The 14,153-nt window shown below is 34.6% G+C and overlaps 1 protein-coding gene across 1 annotated transcript in view; it reads left to right on the top strand.

Moving 5' to 3' along the window:
- Nucleotides 1–14,153, top strand: part of PLEKHH2 (pleckstrin homology, MyTH4 and FERM domain containing H2) — a 55,102-nt gene that overhangs the window by 9,707 nt on the left and 31,242 nt on the right. Inside the window, exons 3-7 of the mRNA XM_057367660.1 lie at nt 8,522–8,584; nt 9,599–9,748; nt 10,194–10,277; nt 11,805–11,886; nt 13,633–13,815. Coding sequence (XP_057223643.1) covers nt 8,522–8,584; nt 9,599–9,748; nt 10,194–10,277; nt 11,805–11,886; nt 13,633–13,815 — 562 coding nt within the window. The remainder of the gene's footprint in view (nt 1–8,521; nt 8,585–9,598; nt 9,749–10,193; nt 10,278–11,804; nt 11,887–13,632; nt 13,816–14,153) is intronic.

Raw genomic sequence — 14,153 nt, 5'->3', positions numbered from 1 at the left:
TTGGTCTTACAAACTAACAGCTTATCCATGTCCCTGTTTTTTKTTCATTTCACAGTCCTATTTATGGTATGTCATTTGACACTTGAAAATTAAGCAGATGCAGTCTGTTTTGTTACCTCTGGCATGACAATTTTATGTTTAATATTTTTGGAGGAAAAGTCAGTAACACATTGGACTTATGCAGTGATTGCCAATATAAAAATTGTAAAAACGCACAATGAATATTTCCATTTGCAGTCAAAGGATTATGAAGGGTGGAGAGGAGCAGAATACCATTGAACCAGAATTATTCAAATAAAGGTTATTTTTCAGTATGTAGATATTCTTAAAAAACTTCTCATCATGGAAAATACTTCTGTTGCATTAAAAAGGTACAAACAGAAAGCAATGAGAGTTAAAGAGAATAAAAGTTTATATGAATAGAGTCTTAGGTTTGTTTACACCTTTTTAATATCTACACATTTTTCTTATAGTTTTATTTTTATCCCTTGCCTATTATTAAGTTTATGCTATGCCTTTTTAAAATACTGGGGATTTTTTTCTGTTTTGTTGTTTTTGTACTTCTTAAAACTACATTCTTTCTAAGGAGGCTGAAAATGGGAAAAAAAAAAAAAAAAAAAAGGGAACTCAGGAAGCAATAAATTAGCTGTTCTTGTAGAGGCCTGGCTGGGTAATAGCATGAAGAGCACAGTCTTTGCTGTGAGGCCAGAGGATTAGTATCTTCTCTCTGGTTGTATTCAGTTCTATTCCAGCCCACCTGAGATGGGGAAGTTGATGGAAATTGTGGAAGCTGTGCAGATCCTTAGCCAATAAATGCTTGTTTAGCATTTCACTTATAGGAGCTACCAGATGTTTTTTCTCCATTTTTCACTATGAAAATTCTTTTTGCTTGTTTAATTTTCATTCACTGGGAGGCTACTTTTATGCTTTAAATACCTGTTGTCTGCTCCCTAAAGTGCAATATGCTGCCTCACATACATTTCTGGAGTCTCTTGCTCTTTTACCATGAGTTTCCAAAGTGTTCCCTTTAATGTCAAATTCAGCTTCAGTCAAGTTTTCTTTTTTTAAAATGTTGGCAGTGAGTTGTACTTTTGTTTCTTAAGCCATCACCTCTCAGGCTTAAAATGCCTTGTTTCAGGGGGATGTGCATGTTGTGGCTCTCATCAGAAGCCACAATTCAATGGGACAAAGGAAGCAGCATTTCCACAATTGCAGTGCAGTGAGCAGTACAAAACAAAGCAGATGAACAACCAGTTCTTGATATATATTTGTCTTTTTTATGTTAAGCACTGTATGAAACTTCTTTTTCTTTGCCTGCCAAAGTGTTTTGTACCTTCTTCCCCCTTGTTAAACAGTATCCTCACTCCCTTCAAGATTTTGAATGCTATGACAATGTCTGTGCTAAGAGTGGCTATCTACCTAGTTTGTGTTTAATTGTGTCTGCAGTTTAACCAGTAAGCTGAGATCTGAGTTGGAAAAGATGACTGCCAGAAAGAGGGGATTTCCTAGTGTTTTACCAGGCTTAGAAAAGTCYTGTGACTGACACAGGGAAAAGCAGTTATGGAGCCAGCATTACATGCGTCTCAGCTGTGCTTCACTACACTGCCTCCCCAAATCCCACTGCTGAATTTAAATTTTTCAAATCTGTATATTTGCTGGCAGCTGCCCTACACTACCAATTCTGGAAGAGTTTCCTCTCTGGATTTTCTTTTATATTTTTAAGTTACATAGTTTCCCAAAGAAATCATTAATTTTACTAAAATGAACTCAATGGAGATATGAAAGATTGTTTTTTCCTATGTTGTTTTCAGTCATTTAATGACCACYAGAAAACCTTTTGAGCTAAATAATTCTTAAAATCATGTTGAAATATTGAAAGAACTTGAAAGAAGTAAAATAACTCTATGGTAAAACTGGTCTCATCATGGAGAGCAATAGAAATTTCAAGCCTGTTTTTTTCTGTCTGGAGACTGAGCAAATAGAGATTGATTTTTTTTTTGAGGGATATGCAAGGCTGTAATTTTATGAATTTAAGCCAGTTGACTAATCCTTTATCTGAAGACTTTTTTTCACGTAGGAAATAATAACAAACCATAAAATTTCATATACATTACATACTTGGTCTGTAAGTAACTTAGGGAACATTTGAGCCCCATTGAGACTTAGCTTTTAGCATTAGCCCTTTTGGGGGCATCTGTGAAAAAAKAATATTAGGTTCAGAAAGCAGTTCTTCATTTTGATGACTAAAAATTGAGTAATATTTTTATAGGTTTTGTCTTGGGCTAGGGATTGTGCCAAAATATCAATTTTTCACTGAAGGCATATTTAATTTTATAAATACAGGTGGGTCTGAAGTATCACTTCCTAGATAATATAACAAAATTGATTTCTACTATTAAGTGAAATGCAAAGTGGTTCTGTTAAAGAGAAGTCTTTCTAATTATTGTATTCCCTTTGGGAGAAGAAAAACAGCCAATGAAGAACTAAGTATTACTTCCCCAAGGTGTGTGTTTCTTTACAAATTCTCTGGTTTATTTTTCATGTGAAATGTTAGTATATTTATTTTATAACTCTCTTCCTTAGGTTTTTTTGTCTGTATGGCTTAATTAGATCACATTTTGAAGTTTGTTGTCATTTATAAAGGTTTAGCACTGTCTTTATGGAGAATATGTAATATACAGAAATGTCAAGACAGAAGGAATAATATTGGAAAATACGGGTGGAACATACTTAGCCAGCTCTTTAATAAATGAGTTAGAGAAGTAGGAGGACTATTGCTGTATTTTCCTACGCTAAACCTCTTGAAGAGAGACCTTTTTGTAAAAGGAGTAAGTCATGCTTCTAGAATTGTTTTACCATTGCCTCTAACTAACAAATGTGTGAAGACTTTATATGATTGTAAACCATAAAAACTGGTGGTCATCAAAGCCAGAGGAGCACATTACTTGCTTTTAAGCAGTACTAGCTTTTCTTCTGGAAATGCAGATTTGTTGAAATATTGGAGTCTAAACATAGGAATATAGAAGCAGAAGGGAAATCTTGGTCAGATGTAGCCCTCTGGAATACTTGGCAGGCATATTCTTCAAACCATTTATAAACTTAACATGTATCACATTAAAAAAAAATAGATCTTTTGCTTTATAGCTTCTATTAGAAGGCAGTTCTAATTTTTTTTTTTTTACTCAATGTGAAAAATGACTGTATTCTAATTGCCAGCCTGTGTTTATTCATCACCTGTTGATTTCTACTGACACCTTTGAAAGACAGTTGTAGGTGTGCTTATCCCTCAATTGCTTCTCCTATTTCTTTATTATACAAGCAACCATATACCCATATCTCTGGTTTTGATAAGTCCTATGTAACGTGAGGACTGGTAGTTCACTGTATCTAAAAATGGGCAGATTCACTACTCTTTTTTTTAATGGGGAACATTATTTTTCAACCATAGATGGTTTGGGCTTTTTTTTTTCATACAATGAATATTTGAAAAATTGAAATGAGAGGAAAACAACAGACTCTAAACATACCATTCTCAATTCTCTGGAAGTTCTGCACTTCATCAACAGACAAACTGTTCAGAAACATTAGATTTTAACTAATTTTTCTCTTTTGAAAACTTGGACCTATTATCAACATGCTTTGAAAGGAGTCCAGAGAAGTCATGCTTTTCTTTTCGTTCRTTAATGGCTGTATTTTTTTCCTATATATATTTCAAAAAGATTTCCAAAAAGTCTATGTGATACAACCATGTTGTTTATAATAGTAAAAATTAGGAGACACTGTATTATGCACTGATTATAATGTAAATTTAAAACATGAATGGGATAAATTGTATTGAAATCTKACATGAATAAAAAATAGGGGCTTGTTCCTATACATTACAAACATTTTTCAGATTTCAAAAAGGAACTAGTTACAACAGTTTTTATTTTTAAAATAAAATGTGGGGATTTTTTTAAAAATTATTAAATATCTATTTCAAATAAAGGGGAAGTTATAATTTTAATCCTGTAATTCCTCTCTAATACACACTACAGGAATAATGATACCTCTATATACATATAGAAATTAAAGTACATGTATGTATAAAAAACGAGTATTTTTGAAATTTGTGAGTGATGACTTTTGAGTTGATTCCCTTTTGTGATTTCATGTAATATGTGCTTCACTCAAATGAAGATTTCTTTACTTGAACATATATATGTTAAACACCTCTGTATACACCCAAGAAACTTCCAGGTGACCATTGAAAAGGAATCACTTTATGATTTGCCKTTGTATTGTACAAAATTCCCAGTGACTGGGTGTTATGCTTCAATGTCCAGACCTCCAAGGCAGTACACCTACATCTTTGGTTTTATTGCTGCCATGTTTCTTCAAAGCATTCAGTATTTATTCACATGTGGCTTTTCTCTGTTCATCGTTAGAACAAAAATAGCTCAATTTGATGAGTGTCAGATGTAGAGTGGTTATTTCCGTAGTAGGTTTAAAACCAAATCTGTTTCTAACAATAGATACTGTTTTCTGTAATTCAGTAATTGATGCAGCATGCACTAATCCGTTTTCTGGAAATTGTAAGAGGATTTTTCATTTAAAGACAGAAGAAGAAAGTGCAGGTTAAAGTAGCATCTGTTCTTCTGTACCTGTGTTCTTCTGTACCTTTATTCTTTGTTGGGCCTAAACATTTATTCTTTATATTTAAGACTGTGAAATCAAAAGCAGTATAGATTATGACAGGACATCTCTGAATTYTTACTGAATTTGCACCAATCCAATGTGGATGACAAGAATATTCCTTACAAGAGGTTTGTTGAACGGGGGTATTATTTCAAGTTATCTCATTTAGGACATTATAGAAAATTAAGCTTAAATATATTTCATATGCCAAATGTTATCAATAACATGATGACCCTCCATGTTTCTCCTGGGAAGCCAACTTAYGTCAGATGATCCTTTACAGACTGTAGTTCATTTGAGCAATGTTTCACCTAACAGCTGATACATAACATTTCAATCCCATAATGGTGACAAGTTGTATACCTCAGCAAAGAAGTCGGTAGGGCAGAGGTCTGATTCAACAGAGTTTTCTTTTTTTTCAAATAATGTTTTTTATGAAGTCAGAGTTGGTCRTCATTGTTAAGATGCTGCCATGGTAAGAATTCTCATCCATCTGACATTTGCCTCTAAGCATGGATATGGCTGCCATTACCTCCCACATCCGTCCTCAGGTTAAGAATTTTTTAACAAATTTCTATTTGAGGATCTTAAGCTATCAATCCATGATCTGAAATGGCTTGTGTCATCACTGGATAAAGAGGATTTAGCACTGCATTTTACACTTGATGAGTTCAAAGCATGACTTGATTTAAGCCATTAGCTATTAACCAGTCCTATATTTCTACCTTCTCTCAATAAAGCTGAGACCATGGTTATGAATCTTGTCACTAACTTAAGAAGAAAGTTTAAGGTTAGCTTTGTTGGTGAAGAGAAATCCTTCTTACAGAAATAGTTCCAATCTTTTGTCCAGCATGTCCAATAGCCTTCAGAATATCCTAACGCAGTTATTTTTCCTGTTTAACTTCAGGCTTATAAACAAGCAATGTAATCAGAGTATAGATGTACATCTAATTTTTCAGGCAAAACCATTTGGTAGGTAGTTTAGAGATTATTTGTGCAAATGGCAAAACCATATTTTTTAAGTTTCATTGTTTTTACAGTAGACCCTGCAAAACAAACCTATATAAACTCAATAAAGGGAAAATCAGGACTCACCTAGTAATATTATGTAGCATCAAATCATTGAAATTCTGGCAAATTTAATTTTAATAGAAATGCTCATGTTTGGTAACCATGATATTTTATTCTTCCTGAATAATAGAGATTGCTCTTTTTWAACAGCAGTCTCCTGAAAGAAACTGAAGACCCTCTAGAAATTTCGCAAATCTCACATTTAGTTGTTGCCAGGAAGCTGATTGACATATCCATATTGTGGGACCATGCAAAGCTTCTTAGCACAGCTTCTTCAAATAGTTGAAGAGGCAAAAATAACCTTTGTTCTCCTCTTTATAATCTCTGAACGATCTTTTGCTCGGTAGTTATTCTCTCAGCTTCTTGGGCTCCTAGCTGTACATTCATCTTAGCAACAACTTTATTCAAATCATACTCTTTGTCCCAGAATCTACATGAATGTATTGTTCTGTTCCTGGTCCTGTGCAACAGTGTATATTCCTGGCAGGAGGTGAACTGTACAGTGTCAGTGCACAGCCCTGGAAGGAACTTGTGCCTTTGATGCACTGGCTTTTAATATCCAGGACTCAAATGGTTGTGTAGCAGAGCAGCACCACTGCCTAATGCTTGCACGGGGGCTCAGTCATCATGAGATGCTGCTGGAGAGACCRGCTCTTTTCAGGTTTAAGCTAAGCTGGAGCTGGTTGACCTGCAGTGGCAGCTGAGTGAACTTGTCAAGCAATGTTTTCAGGTTTTAATTCCATTTCTTAAATCTATATTTAAATTTATAACTATATCTTTAATCTATATTAAATCTGTATATGTGTCTATATTATCTATCAGATTTTTGRTACTACCTTACAGCTGAAGTTATTTTAATTTATGGGACAGAAGTACTTTTCCAGTTGSTGCCATACATTTACAAATTGCTTGTGAAAATTAAACTTTCTACTCATTAGTGAATTTCACAATATAAGTATCTGAAGTTTTCTGTCATTATATTATAAGAGCATTAATAGAGTCAGAACATKATAGAGTATTAGTTCATTATTAATAACTGAACTTCCACTGTGTTTAGCATAGTGCTTTTACTACAGTGGAATATTACCTGAATTCAGAATTCAGAATTATTCAGAATTAACCTCAATTTCTGAATCACAACTCACTAAAAAAGAAATGTCTGAAAAACAATATTAAAGTGAGTCTTGAAAACTAAACTTCTGTTTCAATGCAAAACCAGAAAGACAAATGGAAAATAAYCTTAGAATTCAAAATCCTAAAAATTAAACTCAAAGTTAAAATCTTAACATGAAGTTATTTAAATATGAAATTAAATACATGMGACCAGAGAGGAACAAAGAAGGCTTATCTCCCTGTCCATCTGGCAAATGAATGACTGGGAAGATCATATCCTTAGAAGTATTCTTGCAAAAGAGCTCACTGGGGACCTGACCATAACCATGTGCATTGTGAAATGTTTGTTGCTCTTGTATCAGTGGTGTATTGTGGTATTACTATGATGTAGACTTTGGGGTTTTGTATTGCATGAGAAAGTACCAGAAGGTGAGTCACAGCTGTTTTTTTATGTTAGTGAAAACTCATTTTCTCCATTTTTAGTTATTGATTGATAAAAAATTATGACTCTGTCCTTGTATGGATGTGGTGCTAAAAGTTTCATGTGATTCGCAGGATAATTAGGAAGAGAAAAAAAAAAGAGCTGGAGAGTGAAAAGGAAACTGAAAGATGCCAGAAGTTGAGTACAAACAGGACAGGATGAAACAAAGTATTTTAAAACCAAGCAGTAAAATGGAGAAGGAATAAATGGATTTCATTTGCATTATTTGCATCCTATACTCTTCTAATAACAATTTTCAAGCTGAAATCTGAGTATGGCAATATTTATTTGATTTTTCATTCCCTTAAGATGAACTGAGGTCTTATCTAGATATTTCCTGAGAACCACTAAGTCCTTAAGTAATGGAATRCCTTACAAACTTTCAAGTATTCCTTCAAATCATGGCTTACTTTTTTTAAAAATGTCAGCAAAATCAGACTAGAGAGTTCTAAACAAAATGTAATAAAATGTAAACAAAATATATGTTTCTGATTTCTTCTACTCCTTATTGTTGGGAATGCCTTCAAAATAAATCCTGTAAAATGCAGGGTTTTCCAAGGCCCTGGCCCAAGATTGAGCCTATGATTCATTCAGCATCAGTAAAAATTAGGAGATCTTCCCTCTCAGAGATGACCTGTGCTTCTCCATGTAAATGGGTCTCTCTCTGTGTTCATCCACTGCTGCTGTGGAACAGCTGAGGCCACCGTGTCCCTTCTGCCACATCCTGCCTTCTTTCACACAGCAGGTGGAGAAGTCTGGGACAAGYCTTGTAGCATATTTGTTCAAAATGATAAATTTGTCAACTGCAGAAGGATTAGCAGCCAAGTGTCCTCTACTTTTGCYTCTTCTGAAAGGACATGAGGAAAGTTTCAGGATTATTGCCAAAGGAATCTCTGCTCTTGGTGGCAGGGTAAAAAGCAGTATGTCATATGGGAGGCACAGAATTAACTATGAAGAAAAGGTATACATATATATTTTCTTTTGAAGAGTTTTTACAATGTTTTAATACAGTCACGATGGTGAATTCTTTTCTCAGTGTAACACACCGTTCATTCTTTTTGTTTATGCTCCTGCCTGCCACGTGTCCTTTCATTTTTCAAAACAGACCATGAAAATACATTTTTCTGATGAGAGGCAGAAGGCATGGCCATTTAACTGTACTTTTTTATATATCTACAGATGCAGCAGCTTGAGAAACAAGTTATAGAAGCTGATCGTCAAGCAGAGAGAGCATTTCAGCAGGTATAAACACTTAGAAAAATATCTCCACTAGCTGTGTGTGTGGTGCTTTAATGAATAGAAATTCTGAAAATTGCTTTATTTTTAARTACTTATAAAAATGGAGAAGACCGTTTCTTTTAACATCTATTGATTTGTCTTAACAGAGAGTTCTAACATCTTTCTTTGCTCACTATTCAGTTCAGTTTAATAAAGTCAAAGCTAACGTCACAAATCAAAAATAGGTAAGTGCAATGAGCTTCTTCATTGATTCATCATGAGTCTTTGATATATGGTGCACGTGAAACAAAAAGGAGAGGAAAAAATGACCCCTTTTAGAGATCTGTAAGAAAATAAAATTAGGCTACCCAATACAGTCTGTGTTGTTTGTTCCTCTTGTAGAAGTTACATCATTTAAAAAATGAGAACRTGGCTAAATATTTAACCAAAGCTGCCTTTTGATTCCAAATGGCAGATTTAGCTACTGTAGACATTTTATGAACATATCTCTGGTACTTCTGAAACATTCCTCGTATTGTACYGTGAGACAGATAGAAACTGAAAATTGTAAGACTGAAAATGTTCATGTACTAATTTGGAGTTAGAAAACATTCCTGACTACAAGCCAAGTACTTTAAGCCATTTTTTAGAATGCTACTGATAATTTGCTTYGAGTTTTTTAACAGTGTGCAATTGTTTATTTATTAAAACATTGYTTACAGCTCCCTGTAGATAAATTGCATTCTTCCCATACTGGTGTTTCTAAAAGCTTGTGTGTTACAAAACTAGAAGCCTCTCACAGATACTAACAAAATCTTTWTAAGATCTTTCAGTGATTTGCCATTCCTGTTGGTATTAAATGCATAAGGAGGCATAATGAAATGTGGAGTTTCTTTTCAAATAGGTGTCAAAACTGTGTAGGGTTATTTTGAATCTTAAGTGTGGAGGCAATTTTAACATCCTATTTTGTGATTAAATTACTACCTTTGACTTGGAGTATTATGTTTCTTAAACTTTTATATTTGGCTTTCCAAATAGGTGCAGATCATGGAAGAGAAATTAAAAGCAGCAAATGTTCAAACAAGTGAATCAGAAACCAGGTTGTATAAGAGATGTCAAGATCTGGAGATCCTGATACAAGATAAAAATGATATAATACAAAAACTGGAGCAACAACTTGAAGAACAGGTTAGAAATAATGGTGCTACAAAAGAGAAACATCAATTCCCTTCTTAATTATGCAAAAGGAAAATAAAAATGCAGATCAACAGAGGACAGAACAAGCTTAGCATTATTTCTGTTGTTGGATTAAAGAGGTTCCCATTGGAATTATRTAATTTGAATAAGGTTTATTCCTTTCCAAATTATGCTCTGGCTTCCATTGAAAGAACATCTGACTTCAAAAAGGGRAAAGATGATATTCCACTGTCTCCTCTGAAGACCTTTCATTTTTCCTAGAGGAAAGAGGAAAAGCAGCCTCTGTGAAGGCCCTATTCCTCATTTTTTTAAAAATCACTATGTATTGCCCAGGAGCCTGAATTACTTGAAACAATCTTACAATTTGTGTCTGAAGATACTACTCAGGCAGATTATATTACTCAGTGAAAAATATGCTTATGTCAATTTTTTCCAGAAGCAAATAAGACTGCAAGAAGCAAAAATCATAGAAGAAAAAGCAGCTAAAATAAAAGAATGGGTGACAGTCAAGCTTCATGAGGTATAATTCTTGCTACAATACTTACACAGAAAATWTAATGGTGTGACTGGATATCCCTTAGTTCTTTTGGCTGTTAAAGGCCTTATGTGCCATAGTAAAAAGAAWTCTTCCCAGTTTCATTGATTTTATAGTTCTTTGCTGGAAGGAGGAAAATTGAAAACAGCAGCACAGAGAGCAGAGTGTCCATGTCATTTAAATTCTGATGTCTGATTTGGTCAGCMAGTATGATCTGGGTTCTCTTTCTGGAGAAAGGGCCCAGAACTGTTCTCGGGAAGGTCAACTTCTCTACTARTTGAGAGAGTTTAGCTGGCAAACAGCTTCTTCAAACAGATGCCTGAAGTGTGAATAATACCCAGAAAGCTGACCAAGTCTGCTGGGGMCTGGCAGAAAAAAGGCCTTGATCATATTTTATTTCACAATGCCCACACTACTCTTAGTCATGAATAGTTTCAGGGACAGCAGCTCTAGTTTCAAGAGACCATTGTCTCCCTTTTCTCCTTGCTGCAGTAAGATAACCATGTCTTTGCCCTGCCTAAGGCTGCCAGCTTTGGGGTGTAGCTGTGCTTTCTTCTCCATGTGAGTAGAATTTAGAGTTGCCCRTTAAAGTTAAAATCTTACTCTCCTGTGGTTAACTAGAAGGGATACTCAAGTTGAAAAGCAATGAAATTATAATGTTTGAAGTAAGAAACTAGAAGGTACTTACACAAAACATTTACTTCTAGCCTGTGTGAGGAGTTTCTGAAATAATTTAATAAAAATGGCATTAAATTTAGTTAAAATTACCTTGAAAAAAATTGGMCAAGATCAAGTATGACTCAAACTAKTTATTTACTCTTGATGGAAAATCTCAAGCTAGTTTYGCAGATGTGACTAAGTGTCACTCAGTGGGAAGTGGAATTGCTGGCTCTSTTCTGTGTGAAAAGGGATACTCAGATTCAAATCTGTTTGCCTAATCTGGAGCAGGAGTTCGAAYCATCATCTTTTACCTCCCAGTGGGGGGCTACAGCAATGGGTTGTTGGTTTTTTATTTCCTGTAGAAAGACTTTTGCTTTGTATAAAGTTTGTTAGCACGTATTTTTCTTTAATTTTTGCTGTRGGGTGGTAAGGAAGCACTGGGACCATCATTCCCTCTAATTCCTCTGCTTGCTCTTGGCTGTGCCAAGTGGCAGAAACGTTTGTAATTCTAGCCCTCTGCTTTTATTAAAAATGACAGTGCAGATTTCTTTTTCTCTAATTTATTAAAGATTTTTAAAGCAGTCTTGGGTTTGCTTGGTTTGGGGGAACGATTTTGGTGAACTGAGCAAATAATCATTGCAGAGAATTTAGCTGTTCCGAATAAACAGACGCCTAGACTGGCATTTAGAGGAGCAGAGAGGAGCTTTTTATTTGAACTAGCTCTATCCTTAGACAGGCAGAAATTCAGAGAAAAATGCAATTATTATAATAATTAATAATAATATAATAATAATTAATGCATAATTAAGATTTGTTTCACCAATGGATGAGATTACATTTATATGCTTTTAGTTAGAGGTGGAAAATCAGAACCTTCGCTTGATCAACCAAAAGCAAACCAAAGAGATGAAAACAGTACAATCTAAACTGCAAGGTAAATGTACAAATCTTCTGGAAACTTCTCTCTGTATGGCATATTTCTTTCTATTCTCTATTAATGTGTGCWTCTACATGAATGAAAATATTCTGTGAAATCACAAAGATTTCAGAGAGTATGAACTGACATCAGAAGGGCTGTACATGAAGATGTTAGGAAGGAATCATTTGGTTTTATACTGAAAAAACACGCAGACAAGGCACAACTAGTTTTAGTGGGTGAACAGGTATTTCTATTATGTAAGAGGTTCTGCAAGTAGAAGGATTTTACTGGATTTATGACAGATCTTTGCTTTCACTTCTTTACAGMATAGGCGGTCCTAGGACTGTTAAGGAATACATGAATATCAGCCTGCATCTGCTTTTTCTAGCAAATGGTCAGCTGGGAATCAGAACTCAAATCAGATTTTTTAAATTACTACATTTGACTACAGTGATCCAAAATCTTAATTCAGACTCAGTTTCACCAGGTTCCTCTCCAAATGGATATAGTGAATTTAAAAATCATAAAGTGTAAATAGAAAAAAGAAGAATATCCCCTCCAAGGAGCATTATTTCACATTACTCAAAGTTGAATTTTATTCACCACCAAGTTGCCTGCTCACCAACTTTCTTAAGTCTGTCAGAAGGTTCCCATCATCCTCTCCATACTTGGTTGAGCTGACAATTTACTATCATCTGAAAATTTTGTTATTTTGCTACCTAGCCCTCATTTCTTGATAATGTATCTGACATATACATGTAAATACATAGATATTTAGAAATGTATGTAGAGAAGTGTGTGTATACACATATAATATGCACAATATATGAAAATACAAATATTTACAAATTCATATACAATAYGAAGTTTTTAAGCTAAGATGCATCTTTTTTGTAATGAAGACACTGGATTGTTTTGCTTCTCTGCTATCTTTTATAAGTAGCAATTCTGTACCATTCAAGTCTCTTTTGAGAGATATATTTAAAGGCCTTTAGAGACCCTGTGGCTTCCAACATACAGTTACTGACACACCCAAAAATATGAAGAAGTTTATTACTATTTGCAGTGTCCATGCTGGTKACAGGCTATAAATTATGAATACATRGTGCTGTTTTAAGCAGTTTTATAGGTATGGGTAAGGGATCTTTTGTTCCTGGATCTGCTACAGAGATTTTTATGAACAGGGATGGACAGCTTGCTTGTTCTCAAGGCAGTTCATGAATTTCTGCTTTCACTTTCTCTTGAAGTCTTCCTCCATACCAACCTTCTAAACCTGGTAACTTACTCATCTATATTTGCTGAAGCACTGATTACAGATTCTCTTAATATTTTTATCTGAAGGGAAGTCTTTTATATATTTYAATACTATTGTTCTACAGTCTTTTTCCATATTACATATGCTAGAACAGCCCATAGGTTTAATTGCAGTCATTGTAGAATAAAATCAGGCATTTCCACTTGGTTTTCATTCTGTATTAAGTACATGTTTTGCATCTTACTACTGTGACGTTACAAGATTTTTTTCTTTCTTGTTGTCAACTTATAAGTTCTTTTTTTAAGAACTAAAAACACTGCTCTGGGTTTCTCTTGATATGAGGAGCTAGCAGGCAGGTTTTTATTCCTATAATAAAAAWTTTATAATCTTTTTTTCTAAATTTTAGTTAACTTTAATATAAAACCTTTTGAACTGCAGAGTAAAGAGACCAGTAGCATASAAGTTGCATCTCACTAACTCAAGATTTCTGAATTACTATTCTTCAGAAGCTACTGGCAAGAAATCTGTTACTTCTACACAAAAACCTGGGGAGTGTCAGCGAATAAGCAGTTTGACTTTTGGATGCTTTTCAAACAGAGCRAGAAGTCCTCAACCATCTCCAAAGCTTGAAGAAATAAGCAAGGCTTCACATAAAGAGTCGAACTACCCTGAAGGCAAAAACAYGCCAGGTACCTAGTCACCAATGCTGCCATTTTTTCTGACACAATAAAATCAGCTCTATCAGTGCATCCAAAACAGCTGTTGTCAAAGTACATCTCTCCCAATACTTTTATTGCTGGGAACAAATCCCGTTGACCATTACAGTCTCTGTAATACCACTGAGACATTATTTGGTGGCATGCAGAAGCTCAAGCCTGCTTTGGCTGCAAAGAAGAGATGTGATTGTGGCCTTTGTTGTTGCTCTGGTCTTTTCTTCAGTCCCTTATACTGCTTATGACCTCMGTATTTTCTCCACAGTTACTCATGRTATCCAAAATAGCAAGCTGAGGTCTTTAGGAAATCAGAA

The sequence above is a fragment of the Malurus melanocephalus genome, unplaced genomic scaffold (genome assembly GCF_030028575.1).
Source record: "Malurus melanocephalus ecotype Western Australia unplaced genomic scaffold, MMel_1.1 scaffold_82, whole genome shotgun sequence".
In the NCBI taxonomy this organism is placed as follows: Eukaryota; Metazoa; Chordata; class Aves; order Passeriformes; family Maluridae; genus Malurus; species Malurus melanocephalus.
This window is presented reverse-complemented; position numbering and strand designations above follow the sequence as displayed.